At 37.3% G+C, this 15,644-nt stretch overlaps 2 protein-coding genes across 14 annotated transcripts in view; both read right to left on the bottom strand.

The window, feature by feature from the left end:
• IER3IP1 (immediate early response 3 interacting protein 1) overlaps nt 1–15,644 on the bottom strand; it is a 1,095,035-nt gene that overhangs the window by 736,913 nt on the left and 342,478 nt on the right. The gene's annotated exons all lie outside the window — the stretch shown is intronic.
• Nucleotides 1–15,644, bottom strand: part of SMAD2 (SMAD family member 2) — a 96,560-nt gene that overhangs the window by 47,853 nt on the left and 33,063 nt on the right. For all 9 annotated transcript variants that reach the window (XM_050768174.1, XM_050768176.1, XM_050768178.1 and 6 more), the window contains one exon: nt 14,374–14,662. In XM_050768174.1, the coding sequence (XP_050624131.1) occupies nt 14,374–14,609 (236 nt within the window). In that variant the 5' untranslated portion in view covers nt 14,610–14,662. The remainder of the gene's footprint in view (nt 1–14,373; nt 14,663–15,644) is intronic.

Below are 15,644 nucleotides of genomic sequence, written 5' to 3'. Positions count from 1 at the left end.
ATCTGTCTATAGAAATGAGGTCTTGCCTTGTTGCCCAGGCTGGTCTTGAACTCCTAGGCTTAAAGCAATCCTCCTGCCTTGGCCTCCCAAAGTGCTGGGATTACAGGTATGAGCCACTGCGCCTGGCTCACACTGATTAATTTTTGAAAGTTATAAACTAACCCTGCATTGTTGGAATACATAGAACTCAATTATGATGTATTCTTTTCTCATGTATGTTAGCGATATATTAATCTTTAACTTTTCTTTTAGTCGCATCTTTGTCAGGTTTTGGTTTCAGGGTTATGTGAACCTCATAAAACAGCATTTTTCTGAGTTTATTCTGTCTATAAGATTGGTGATATTTGTTGCACAAATGCTTACATTTACCAGTAAAACCATGTGGGCCTGAAGTTTCCTTTGCAGGAAAGTTTTTGACTATGAAGTCAACTTCTTTCATTGTTATAGGGCTACCCAGATCTTGTATTTCTTCATGCATCAGCTGGGGGTAATCTAAATTTCATCATTTAGTCATCAAATTTAATGGCATAAAATTGTTTATAATAATTGCTTATAATATTTTTACTGTCTGTAGGACCTACCACGACAATTCTTCCATCAGTACTAATATAGGTCATTTGTGATTGTGGGCTCTCTGTCTTTTTCTCGATCAGTCTAATAAGCATTTATCTTTCCAAAGAACCCGCTTTTGGCTTTCTCTACTAGCCACTGATTTCTACTCTTTATTTTTATTATTTCTTCCTTCTACTTACTTTCTATTTTATCTTTTTAGGTAACTTTCTTTCCTAGCAGATTATTTAAAACTATAAAATTTTCCATTAGGCACTCTTTCAGCTACATCCCACATATGTGATATGCTGTATTTTCATTATAATTTGGTTTAAATATATATTTTACCTCATTTTTCCCCTAAATAAACCGTAAGTCAGAATTTTAAGGTTTAATTTCCATTTCTTAACAGATGTCTTATTGGTATTAATTTCTTATTCTATTGTTGGCGAGAAGATACTTTGGATTTCAATCTTTTAAAATTGACTGAGAATTGTGCCCTGTAAACAGTCTCCTGGTGAGGTTACCATGAACACTTGAAACGCTTGTATTTCTACTCATGTTGGGTTTAGTAGTCTATAAATACCACGTAGGTAGTTAATAATGTAACTTAAAACTTCTATGTCTTTACTGATTTTTTTGTTCTAATTGAACTCTCCAATTGTGGATTTGTGATTCTGTACCGTTAATTCTACTCAGTTTTGTTGCATGTATTTTTAAGTTCCTTTATTAAGCAGATATAATTTATTGTTATGACACCCTGATGTTGGTGATTTAGAGATGTCACTTTACAATCTTCTGACTCTGTTGCTGATCACCTGTCATTCGTATGTTGCATGCCATTTTTCACCAGCAGCTTTAAGACTCCCTCTTTCATTAGTTTGACCATGATACATCTAAGTGTGGTTTTCTTCTTATTTATGCTGTTTGAGTTGAATAAGAAATCCGACTCCATTTCTGATATTTGACTGCTGATAGGTTTTAAGCCCCACCATTTCCTCTTCCCCTTCTGCCTCGAATCTGGGCAAGCTGGTAAGAAAGCCCAGGTGCTCCACCTGTTGATACTAGGGAAATTTCAAACCAGGCAAGTCTCAGAATATGTAGTGTAAAAACCAGCTCACAGCCCCATTCCCTAATCACCATAAAACCCAAGCCAGTCTCCTATCACTGCTCTCTCAAGTCATTTTTGGACCAACTTGGAAGCCTGCCATGCTCTACCCAGAAAGCATCATTATGTGAGTAATAAACCTTTTCATGCCCTCTTGGTGCATGTAATATAGGTGACATCATTAGTTTCACACCAAAATCAAATTTTATATATAAAACCCCATCCCACATATAGTTCACACTTATAAGCACCACCTATGTACTAAGCTCTTACACATATTAAACTGCTTAATCCTTCAACAATGCCATGAATGAAGCATTGTTGTCCCCATTTGACAAATGAGGTAAGGGAAGCACAGAGACAAAGTAACATGTCTAAGGTCCTACAGCCAGCAAGTGGTAGAAACAGAGGCCACATTCTGAATTACTAACATTACTCCGCCCCATATATAGTTACTAAAAAGAAACAAGTAATATAAACATAGCAAATCAAAACTAAAACAGTAACACTGGTATAATATCCCAGGTAGGTAAAACATTTACATAACATGTTTAATTATAAAAACTGAAGATTTCACCGTAAGAGGTATTTTCTCAGGAAAGAAAATTTCTTTGGACAAGTAAATTGAGAGAGCCCCTTCCAAATTAAAATAAGCAGCTTAGGTTTCCAAATATTAATAACTAAATAAAAAATAGAGGGAGACAACAGAACTTCCATAATCACACTCCTATAAGTCACATAGTCCTATGAGAATAAAATTGACACGTCTACTCATCTTTGATATAGTATAGCCTTTCTTAGAAGAAGGACCAGGTGATGATTAAAAAAAACTTTCTCAATATTTTCTACCTCCACCTCCAAATGCTGTATTAAAAACTCTACTCCGAGATACTGCTTCATATTTCTGCTGCCTCTGAAAAACAAAATATCTCCCATGCATAAAATAGTCTCTACTATTGAAAAGATTTAAATATCAATTCTAAAAATGGTCGAAGTATTTCAAACCCTTCCAAATACAAACTTTTTACTTAAAAAAAAAATAAGCTAACACTGAAAGGGTTCAGGTACATTTACTTTAATAACATAGCTTATCGATTTTCTAGATTTAGTCATATTTTTATATATGTGTGTGTGTATATATGTGTGTGTGTGTGTATATATACTTTCCCCCCCAAGACAGTCTCTGTCACTCAGGCTGGAGCACAGTGGCACTATCTTGGCTCACTGAAACCTCCACCTCCTGGGTTCAAGCAATTCTCATGCCTCAGCCTCTTGGATAGCTGGAATTACGCCACCTGGCTCAGCTAATTTTTGTATGTTTAGTAGACACAGGATTTCACCATGCTGGCCAGGCTGGTCTCGGAACTCATGACCTCAAGTTATCCACCTGTCGCAGCCTCCCAAAGTGCTGGGATTACAGGCATGAGCCACTGTGTCTGGCCAATATATACTGTTTTTAACAATTAAAAAAAATAGTATCGTAAATGACAAAATAAATATAAAATATAAGTAACAAGTCATTCTAATAATAAAATAAGTGCATAAAATCTGGAATACATGGTTGGTCTCTGTATCTGTGCATTCCACATCCACGGATAGAAAGTACTAGAGGAAAAACTATATAAAATAGCAATACAACAATAAAGAATACAGGCTGGGCATGGTGACTCACACTTGTAATCCCAGCACTTTGGGAGGCTGAGGCAGGCAGATTGCTTGAGCCCAGGAGTTCAAGATCAGACCTGGCAACATGATGAAACCCTGTCTCTACCAAAAATACAAAAATTAGCCTAGCATGGTGGCACGCACTTGTAGTCCCAGGTATTCAAGAGGGTGAGGTGAGAGGATCACCTCAGCCCAGGTAGCAGAGATAGCAGTAAGCCAAGATTGCACTACTGCACTCCACTGGGCAACAGAGCCAGATGCTGTCTCCCTGCCACCTCCAAAACAAAGTTTGTGGGGTGGAAGTACATAGGTTATATGCGAATACTATGAGATTTTATATAAGAGACTTGAGTGTCTCCAGATTTTGGAGATATGGGGTATCCCAAGGATACCAAAGGATGACTGTATATCAAATATAAAGCAATGATTGCAATACAGAATGTGATTCCATGAAATTCAACTTTTTAAGTTATATAACGCTTTTATAACACTTGACTTTGATGGTAAAATGTTTTTATAATCTGACAATTTTTGAAAATTAGCATCCCACAAAATAAAAACTCAAATTTGTACAGCACTCTGAATGTGATAAACTGCTTTTATGCATAGAGGTTTATGTTTAGATAACATGTTAAAATGTTTAGGCAAATGTTTAAGCACATAGATTAATGTTTTATACTTGTGGATGCAAATTATATAAGGCATCATATAAAAATTACAGGAAAACCCTTTTAAATTACTTAACTTCATTATAAATTTTTGTTCAGTATCTCTCAATTTCCCTATCATCCTAAATAAAAATATAACCTTCTTTCACTGCCCCCAATCCCCACTGTCCTAGCAAATTTCAGAGAAATTATATAGCCATAAAGATAAGCAAAGTTCTAAAAGACAAAAGGCTGGGGTGAAGGATTTAGTGAGAAGTCTCCTTACATATTTCAGTTCTAATTTAAGTATTATTAGTGATCACAGTTTCATAAGAGCACCAAGAGCATTTCATAGCACTTCCCATAATAACCCAAAGACAGAATTGAAAGTTGGATTCTGAGAGTAAAGACTAACCTACCGCTTCACGGAAAACGATGATGATAATAGAAGAAATCTGTAGTTGTGACATGTATTTGAAAATAAAACATCACTGGCTAATTTAACCGGTATCACGATTATATGCAAAAAAAAAAAAAAAAAGCTTTTATTTCATGCAGACACACGTAACATCCCTTTTTTCTCTCCGCATATTCTCCCTGTCCCCAGCAACCACTAAATTTGGAATTCTCAGTTTTCAAAAGGAGGATACAGACAGCTCATGAAACAAGCTAGACTTAGTGAGCTCCCTCCCGCCACCACTCTAGTCATTGCTCTCCAACAAGCTCTTCTCAAGCTGCTTTTATCCCGTCTACACAAAATCTCAAAAAGATTTCAACACTTTCCAGTCATGTCCAGATATCTGTATTAACAGCAAATGTTTTCAGAAATTAAAAATCCAGCCAGAGCAAAGCCAAAATCTCACTATCTCATTAATTCTTTTCACGCTACCTCTTCCAATACTCTCCATCTATTATTCTTAAGGCCCCTCCCGGTTCTGAAATAGCAGGAAGAGGGAGTCTGAGAGAAAAGGGGCACAATCTTATGTGGCTGGCTGGACTGTGATCTGCTGTGACAGTAATGTGATGGAGTCCTGTGGAGGCTGGAAGTCTAAATGCAGACTCTCTCACCTACAGTTAGTTCCTGATGCAGGAACTTCTCAGGCTGGCCTGCTTGGATCACTGCGACCCTCCAACCAAGTATGGCCTCTTGATCCTTTCAAGGGACGCCAACTTCAACTATTATGTCTTACTAAAGTCTACTTAGTCCATGGGGGTAATTCTTCCAGCTTTGACCCATCGAACTCTGACAAAGTGCTGGCCACTCCCATTGTGCCCTTTCTTCATTCTACTGATACAGGGGCAGCTCCGGCCTTTATCTCACTTTCTAGGCTTTTTCAGACAGAAGTCAAGTACCAGTCTATTTTTCTGTCAAACCTCAGCAGACACTGTCAAACTGAGAAGTTCTTGTCAAGTCCTTCAAATTGGATTAACAAAAGGGAGAAATACCTTAACATGTACTACTCTCGCCAAAAATCTTTTCACTATGGGGTCCTTTCTCCTGAACTCATCATCTTTATACAGCCTAGAGGTGAGTAACAGGTTTTAACCGTATAACTGCTTGACTCAGGGTATCTTTTCTGCAAGTCCTGCATGAATGCCATAGCACCTCAATTTTGAATGTAGGTTATTGGCAATCTACTGTTCTCAGATTTGGGGTAAATATCAGATTTGGTAAATACCAAAACAGATCCTATTATAACATTCTGCTACAGTTCCACTTCCAGGTAAAATATAAGCAGGTCACAGCAGTCCAATGTTCTTACCAGAGCAGAAAAAAAAGAAGGGAAAAAAAAAAAAAAAAAAAAAAAAAAAACACTTGCTCAAAAGGCAATGGAGAGCTATCAAACTAATGAGATCCAGCTGAACTAAAACTGCAACAAAGCAGCTTTCTAGGTGAACTGACAAATGCCTATCACTTCCTCCCCTGGGGTCATGTGCAGATTCTAGGTGCAGGCTGAAGGCTTGGTCTGAGAAAGAACCTCTGAGGAATAAAACAGTAGAACTTTTGACAGTCACATGAGTATTGCCCCTCAAGACACTCATCAGATCTTAAAGCTGAGGCTAAAGAGCTCATACTTTGAAAGTCACCTCATACTTCGAAAAAGTAGAAGTGAATTTCCCAGTGTTTCAGGGGTTAGGTGACAGTCTAACAAGCTTTCAATCAAAATCCCTGGAAAGCTTTGTTTGCAGAAAGGGTATAATCCAGTGGCAGACTAAACCAAATTAAAATGGCAGTCTAGCCCCACCCAGCTCAATTGCTAATTAGATTAAGGTGAGCATCCTCTCTATCTACCTGGTAAAGGTAGGAAAGGTCAAATACTCTGGGGAAAGCATTGTTTGCAAGATCTTTATGGGTGAACTTTACATAATGTACACAATATATGGCATACAATAAATACTGTATGACATGAAAATGCAGGAAAATTTGAGAAAGGAAAGAATGGACAATAACAGAAGCAGACCAACAGATGATCCAGACATTAGAACTGCCATACAGAAGACTTTAAAGTAACTATTATAAATATATTAAGGAAATAGACAAAATAGATGGAGAATTTCAACAGATTTGGGATCTGTAATATCAAAGGAACATACCATAACTGAAGGATATAATATTTGAAAGTAAGAACTTACGTAGGCTTAACAGACTGAATACAGCACAAAAACAGGACCAGTAAACTCAAAAGTAGATCAACAGAAAATATCTAAATTGAAAAAGAAAAGAAAAAAAAGGAAATGAAAACAACAGATTGTACGAGACGTTTTGATTTTAGCCCAAGCACAAGAGAAGATTTAAAGCAAGATATCCTAAACTGCTGTTTTACTATTATCTCACCTCTCCACAGTCCATGTATGGGTACTGTCTATCTCAGGCACTTTGGATAGTGATACATTTACTTACATTGCCAGTGAGGACCACACAGGCCTGGAAGGACTCTACCACAAGACAGGAAGGGGAAGGAGTAAAGAGTATGGTTTTTCCCCGGAATGTAGTCACATAAAAATGGCCTGGGTATGACATTTTGGGCTGGATGGTAAATACTTAAAAAAAAAAAAAAAAAAAAACCTGGGTATCCTTGAATGGTTCCAGATAAGGCTGGAAACGGCCGGGTCCTGTGGCTCACGCCTGTAATCCCAGAACTTTGGGAGGCCAAGGCGGGCAGATCACAAGGTCAGGAGATCGAGACCATCCTGGCTAACATGGTGAAGCTCCATCTCTACTAAAAATACAAAAAATGAGCTGGGCATGGTGGTGGGTGCCTGTAGTCCCAGCTACTCAGTAGGCTGAGGCAGAAGAATGACGTGAACCCGGGAGGTGGAGCTTGCAGTGAGGCGAGATCACACCACTGCACTCCAGCCTGAGTGACAGAGCGAGACTCCATCTGAAAAAAAAAAAGACTGGAAACAGACCAAGGATGTTGGGAAAACAAAAGATTATTGTAATTTTTAAAATGTCTATTTTAGCGAGGTTGACTCTCTTTCCTGATGCTAATATGTTGATTTAATAGCACAAGAAAAGTGGGTATATTATTCATTGCATCAAGTGTTACATGATAAAATTACAGAAATTGATTAATTTGGGTATAATTCAGTAATTTTTATAAAGGGCAAAAGTCTTAGGGCAGGTAGGTATTTTCCCTGGTAAGGTAAGTGATAAAAATGTACCATTTAAGAAGCTATCATATACACAAGGGACTTTGAATACCAGGGTCCTGGAGTAGGAGCCCCCTCAAAATACCTAACTGTAAATGCAGGCACCAGACAAGGTCCAGGGTTTAGCAAAAAGCCTTCCAAAGTGTGTTTCCCATGATACTCGACCTCATTACAAATGCTTTCACATTTATAAACAGTGTATGACAAACTGGATGCTAAGGCTGATAAGAGGTTCCTATTCCCCATAACCTCAAAGTTCTAATTCATATTTATAAAGTTTTGCTGTTCTGACTTTATCCACAAATTTTATACATTTAATAAACTAAATTATACATCATGAAATGTTGCCTGGCAAAAACTTTTTCTAAGCAGAGACAATACATTTTAATGTCTACAATGTAATGTGAGTTCTCTTGAAAAACAAAAATGGAAAGAAAACGAAGACCTAGAATATCTGAATATTTGCAATAGATCATATTCCTAGCTATAATGTTTTATAGCTTATGAAGCTCATTTACATTATTTCAATGGACCCAAAAGTCATACTGTGAAAGTACTCAGATAGCACTACTGCCTTTCACAGCTGTGAATAGTAAAAAGTACAGATTCCCCAGGATCTACACTCATCAATACTGAAGAAGCTGACACAAAAACAGGTTATCAAACTTGAAATTCAGAGTTCCCTCCACCATAGTGCTTCATACATATTACGATACAGTCAGACACACACACACGCCTATGTATGAATGAGAAGAAAGAATTATCCTATTACGAAAAAGCACTCGCTTAAAAATGGAAGAATACCACAGATTGGGTTCAAAAACACTTCTCTTTAGCTATTCCTGGTTACCTAAAGAAGCCAAAGGGTATGAACATGAAGTTAGAAATAAAATATGACAGTTTTTTTAATTAGAATTGCTCTATTCCAAGACAGTCTGCATAAAGTTACCAATTACTCTGATGTTTAAAAGTCTGTAAGAGGTGGCCGGGCATGGTGGCTCATGCCTGTAATCCCAGCACTTTGGAAGGCCGAGGCGGGCGGATCATCTGAGGTCAGGAGTTCGAAACCAGCCTGACCAACATGGAGAAACCCTGTCTCTACTAAAAAACACAAAATCAGGCAGGCGTGGTGGTGCATGCCTGTAATCCCAGCTACTCGGGAGGCTGAGGCAGGAGAATTGCTTGAACCTGGGAGGCAGAGGTCGCAGTGAACCGAGATTGTGCCATTGCACTCCAGCCTGGGCAATGAGAGAGAAACTCTGTCTCAAAAAAAAAAGTTTGTAAGAGGCAAAACAAAATCCAAATGTTAATGGCAGCATTAAAAAGAAACATCCTGGAAGGATACATGAGGCACTAGTATACAATATTCACTACAGAGGAAAACTGGGTGACAAACGAACTGGGGTGGGAGGGAGACTGATTTTTCCACTGTATAATCACGGTTGATTTTTCAGTTATGTACATGCTACTTTATGTTTTTAAGCAACTTTTTTTTTTTTTTTAAAGGGACAGCCTCTCACTATGTTGCCTGGTAAGGAGTGCAGTGGCTGTTCACAGATGTAATCACCACACACTGCAGCCTGGAACTTCTGGGCTCAAGTGACCCTCCTGCCTCAACCTCCCAAGCAGCTGGGGCTACAGGTGCACACCACCACGTCTGGCTAGTAATATACTTTTTGAGAGAAAAAATAGTCATAAACATACAAATATCAAAAGAGAAAGCTAAAAAAATAGAAATGCCCTTTAACAGAAAAAACTGACTTCAAAGAAAAGAGACAAGAATAGTCTCGTCATAAAAAGGCAAGAATCAAATTGCTCAGAAGTCCTATTTAAACATTTAATTGTGCTGACTATAAAAATGATACACTTTTACATATAAATATTAGGAAAAAAACTACAGGACTTTTCTGGGTCATCCATACTCATTACTAAAAATTTGGTCAATTAATCTCTAAAAGTTTCATAATTAAGTGTTAACATTTTTAGAAGTATGCTTTATCGAGCTAACAAAACTCATTTCTAATTTGTTAATATACATAGTGAATTTTATAGAAAGCCCTTTCTAGATCCATGAGGATCATAAAGTGCTTCTTAAACATGATTATGTGGTATCTTATACTAACAGATTTCCTGTAGTTGTCATCCTTGAATGTCAACAATAAACATTACCTAGTCATTTTTGTGTGTGTGTGTCTGTGAGACGGAGTTTCGCTCTTGTCGCCCAGGCTGCAGTGCATTGGCTCAATCTAGGCTCACTGCAACCTGTGCCTCCTGGGTTCAAGCAATTCTCCTGCCTCAGCCTCCCGAGTAGCTGGGATTACAGGCGCACACGACCACATCCAGCTAGTTTTTGTATTTTCAGTAGAGACGGGGTTTTGCCAAGGCCAGGCTAGTATTAAACTCCTGACCTCAGGTGATCTGCCTGCCTCGGCCTCCCAAAGTGCTGGGATTACAGGCGTGAGTCACTGTGCCTAGTTATGTTTTTGTGGTTTTGTTTTTAATAAACCACTGAATTCTAGTTTCTGATACTTTATGACTTTTGCATCTATGTTTATAAGAGAGTGGTATAAACTTGTCTTTTGCTATCCTTGTTTAATTGTGGTATAAAAAGTGTTCTTTATTAGAGTTAAAGAAACTAAAGGTTAGGACTGGGTTTTTTTCTAATTCATATCAAAAACAATACAGATTCCAATGGACTGGTGGAAACAAAGAAAAAATGATACTGAAATGAACATCAGAAATCTGACAATATTCTGGTTATTTCCTTAGGATGAAAGATCAAAAATATGATTACATGGTCAGAGTACCACCTTAGGAAAGTCCTTTTAATTTATGTCTATGGAAATAAATTTTGCATTCCTATACATTTATGAATAATCAGTATTATAATAGCCATTTTAGACCCCATAGTCCTTACTTTTAACTTTACAGAACTCCACCCCTTACTTATAACTTTACAGAATGTTTAACACTTCAAAGTCCCTTACTTTTAACTTTACAGAACTCCATCCCCACTGCAATTTCAATTTTGCTTTATTGTGGATAATAATATATTGACAGCTTTTTCCTTATGTCTGATTCAACTGCCATTCTGACTTCATGACCAAGTGGTCTCCCATTCCTCGAACTCAAAAATGCTTGAGATGAAAAAGCTTCCTGAAATTTTTTATTATTTAGCTCACTGCAGCTTTTATTGAGGTTAAGCTCTACCTATAAATTACTCTGTGTCACCATAGAAAATGGTGGGAAGGAAGCAACAGTGACATATCTATAACTACAGCTTCTAAACTGCCAGAGGCAACAAGAGTAATGAGATGAAGGGAGTGGGAGGTACACAAAGCCAGGACTATGTTTCTGTCCTAACTGTAACCCCACTCTAATATTAAGGGGCTGAGAGTAGAGAGGAGGAACTGTTCAGTAAACATTTCAACAGAAAACATTTGCCATTTCTTAAAATTAAGCAATTTGTTTCCTGTTCTTCATTAGTTGAACTGAGTTGTATTTTTTGGCTTATAAAACTGTAAAGGCACTTTATTAACATTTTATTTGAAATTCTGAGTAAACGTGCTTACAAATCCATTGTGTATCACATTTTGAATAATTCTGTTTAAGCTAAGGTTTAGATTTATCCATAACAGACCTTTTTCCATGCCGCTTCCCATCTTTTACACTCTACATATAAATGAGCTCCCTGAATTCCAACTAAATTTCTTACATTTAAGAATATTTAGCTGTTAAGAAATGACTAATAATGTGACACAATTTAATTGTTCTACTACTAAAAATAAGCTTTATAAAATATACGGCACCAAGCTACAGTGTATAAAAAGTTAAAATTTTTTTGATAGACCATGATCAATCAAATCTCCATTTTTGCAACATCTAAAAAAACCACCAAATTAGGCAAATTTCTATGCTTCAAGGAAACTTTAATAGTGAAAAACAAGATAATGGAGAACTATCACTTCAACTTCATTAATCAGGTGAAAGGGCAGAAAAAAATGTTTTTAATGATGAAGCAGCTCTAGAATATGAGCTCTCAGAGATCTCTATCTCCATAAGAGGCTGTAAAAAGAATGGGAAATAAGGAAAAGAGCTATGACTAAGGTTACCTCCTCCACAGGTTAAATACCAGCAATGGCCAATTTTAGTACTGTTGTACCTCCCTAAAAGATTAGACTCTCTCAGGCTCTGCTCTGTGGATAACCTCACTGCAATGGCAACTTGAGCCTTATTGAAGTTGTGCAAAAACATGGCTCTATCTCTGCCTGTATCACACAGCTCCCTTCGATCAAGTGATACCAGTCTCCTGGCCTCCATTCTTGACAGCCTCATAAGGAGTTTTCTCACTGCAACCTACGTTGCACTTCAAATTAATCTGACTTCTGAGCCTTCAGACCCTAAGGCACTTAATGGCCCCAATCTCACCAGTCACCCTCAGGTTAAGTGTGAACTCTGGCACAGCATGCAGTGACACCTTACTACCTACACACACTCTGGCCATTTGCTATCCCTTACTTTAAACTCTAAGGACACCCAACTTGTTTGGAACACTTCACCAATCCTCCCCAACCTGCCAATCTCCACACCACCACACCACATGTGATGAAACAGGCTTCTAATTCCTCCTTTACCCTGCTCAACTCAAAAGCACCAGTATTCCTCCAGAAGGAAACTTTCCACAAGCCTCCTCTGGATATAGCCCAAAGCATACTTCTTTTATAACATCTACCAAGCCTTATGAAACCATCTTTTTCTTTTTTTTAAGTTTATCTCCCTTACTAGAAAGTAAGTAGTTTAAAAGCAAACACTGTATCTTAACTCCAGTGAGGAGGAGCATATCAGGCATGTAGTGGGCATATGATAAATGGTTACCTAACTGAAATCCCACACACTACACAATGAAGAATGAAATACAGCTGGACTTCTCAGCCCATTCACCAGGAAGTCCTCAGTTCCACTTCTAAAACCCAGGCCAAATCTGTTTACTTCGTGTGCTAGCACAGCCACCACGCCAGTCCAGTCTCTTATCACCTTGCATTTAGATTCCTCACAGTCTTCTCATTTTCCTGCTTCCATCTACCCTACTACACACATACCACTCTTCAGCAGCCAGAAAAATCTTTGTAAAAATGTGTAAGATCCTCTTTAAAATCCATCAGAATAAATTTACTTGCATCCTGTTATATTTAGACTAACATTCAAACTCTCACCACACCCTAGGATGCCCTCCATAAGCTTTGGGCAAGTCTTGTCCTCCATCTACACAGGGCTCCTTTTAAATACTCTAATACAAGAAGCTCACCTCAGTGTCTTCACCCTGGCTCTTCCCTCTGCCTAGAAGACTCTTCCCTCAGTTGGCTGCTGCTTCTCGAAGCTCTGCGCAAGCATCACAATCCAACCCAAAGGAGCTTTTTAATTCTTCATTCTATCATATCACCGCATTTGGTTGTCTTCTTTGCACTCATTACCATATCAAATTATAATTAATTTGTTTACTTGTTTATTGTGTATTTCTATCCCTTAGGAAGGCAGGAGTTTTGTGTTTTGTTAGTCACTGTATCCCCCATATGTCTAGAAACAGTGCCTCTACACAGCAAACACTCAATAAGCATTTGTAAAACAAATGAACAAACCAAAAAAAGCAATCTTTAAGATATACATAAAACAAGTAAGGGAAAGAAATGGATGGTCTACCAAACAAGGCAAGAAACATTCTGCTGTTAGTATTTGTAACCAGACAGGGTGTACTGGTGTTATTGGGATCTGTTATCTACAAGCATCAAAAGTGTACTTCCCAAAGTTCAAAGTCAAATAGAATGGTTTCACATGCTATATGCTAGCCCACGTTATGACACTGCAAACAATCATTTTAGAGAATTCTAACATTTCTTAACACTCCCCCCAAAACCTGTAATGTACACAAGTAGTAAAACATATTTTAAAACATGTGCCACTTTATTAAAAAGCAATACTTATGACAGTGGTACTTATCTGTAAATGATTAAATTTATCCTCAGAAAACTTCAGACTTTTAAAGTAACAGGTCCTCCTAACCTAAGAGGCAGGTCTTTAAGACAGGTTCTGACTAATGCCTACCACATACAAGAAGCCACCTACCACACTATTCTTTCTTGGAAGTAATGCTGCAACGCAAAGAAAAACGATATAAAATTCTAACACACTATTCTTTCTTGGAAGTAATGCTGCAACGCAAAGAAAAACGATATAAAATTCTAACACACTATTCTTTCTTGGAAGTAATGCTGCAACGCAAAGAAAAACGATATAAAATTCTAACACACTATTCTTTCTTGGAAGTAATGCTGTAACGCAAAGAAAAACCATATAAAATTCATTAAAAAGTGAGCAGCCTCTTTTCACCTCTGACTGATGAACGTTTTGACCAACGGAGGAGAAAACTATAGGCTGCTACTATGTTAGTGATAGAAAAAGCTTCAATTCTTTATTCAAGTATCATTCAATCACAGAAATAAGGAAAACATACAAATTTAGGCAATGAAGATAATAAATCTAAGTATCTTATTTAGCTTGATTAAACCTTCTCACTATTCAAGAAAATAATTTATAAAACAAGTCAGCTAGTAAAAACAATTTATACAAGGTTAAAAACAGTCGTATTTTAATCATCACTTTTTTACAGGCAACTTGAAAGGAACACAAATTCAGTAACTTTCCTTCAGATTCCTTGACACAATTTGATCAAACTTGGGATCTAACGAAACTTACCTTGGTATGGTAACACATTTAGTATTACAGTTTTGCGTGGTGATGGCTTTCTCAAGCTCATCTAATCGTCCTGTTTTCTTAAGCTTCTTCACCAGACTTTTCACTGCTTTCTCACACCACTTTTCTTCCTGCCCATTCTGCTCTCCTCCACCTGCTCCTCCAGACCCACCAGCTGACTTCTTCCATCCCAGCAGTCTCTTCACAACTGGCGGAGTGAATGGCAAGATGGACGACATGTTCTTACCAAAGGCAGCAAGCCACGCTAGGAAAACAGCCTCTTGTATCGAACCTAGCAAAGATATTGAAAGGATAATGTAGAGACTAACTTGAACATCAAACATCAAGTAATAATTTCAACTTATCATAGAAAGCAAACTGCAAAACGAGACAGAAATTCAAATTATGACTTTCCCAACAGACTTCTCCACCCATGAAAATGTTATCTTTATGAATGTAAATGAATTATGGAAACAAACTCTTCTAAAAACAAGAATGTTATAAGGACGCCTCTTGTGGGAAAATACAGTAATTTTGCAAGTAAAATCAGATACTTTTAACGATTTTTCACTACCAATACTGTTTTAAACTCTTAATAGTGTCAATTAAAATATTTTCACAAAAAAAGGTTTTCTCACTTTTTAGAACTTCAATCTACTCTCAAAAGACTATACAAAAATACATTGAAAATCTGTAAGCCCACTCTCCCCCAGGTTTTAAACTTTCATAACTATCAGGAGGCAAAATCTACAGTTACAAGAAGGGAAAATGCATCAAGTGTGAAGTAATCAAGAATAAAGAAAAAACCATGGCAAACAGAGTCTGTGGAGAAAAGCTGTTGTCTGGTTTCACCTGCCCTTGAGAGAAATTTTTTAACACATATTTTTTTCATTTTCATCTAAATAACAATTTGCATAGTGAGTAAAGTCAGATCATTTCTCTTCCTAATTTAAGGAATTGTATCTTGTCTTTTCTCTTCCATAGGAATTATTTTTATTAAGCTGTTTTGTCTATTCAGCGTCATTTTACAAATATAAACATGTGTACACACAGTTATCCACATTCCCACCACCTTATTCCTGTACAAAAGTAGCATAATAATCCTTGATTTTGTATATCTTGAATTTTTTTTTTTTTTGCTTAATTCTCTGTAGGTCATTCCTTATCAGTTCACAGAGAATTTAGAAAGCACCATCCCCTCAATTTTCTAGACTCCACTACTAATACTGATAAGTACTACGTAACTTTTATTCCTGATCCTTTAATTGGGGTTT

This window comes from Macaca thibetana, chromosome 18 (assembly GCF_024542745.1).
Source record: "Macaca thibetana thibetana isolate TM-01 chromosome 18, ASM2454274v1, whole genome shotgun sequence".
NCBI classification, from domain to species: domain Eukaryota; kingdom Metazoa; phylum Chordata; class Mammalia; order Primates; family Cercopithecidae; genus Macaca; species Macaca thibetana.
Note: the sequence above shows the minus strand (reverse complement) of the source record. Positions and strands in the feature narration are given on the sequence as shown.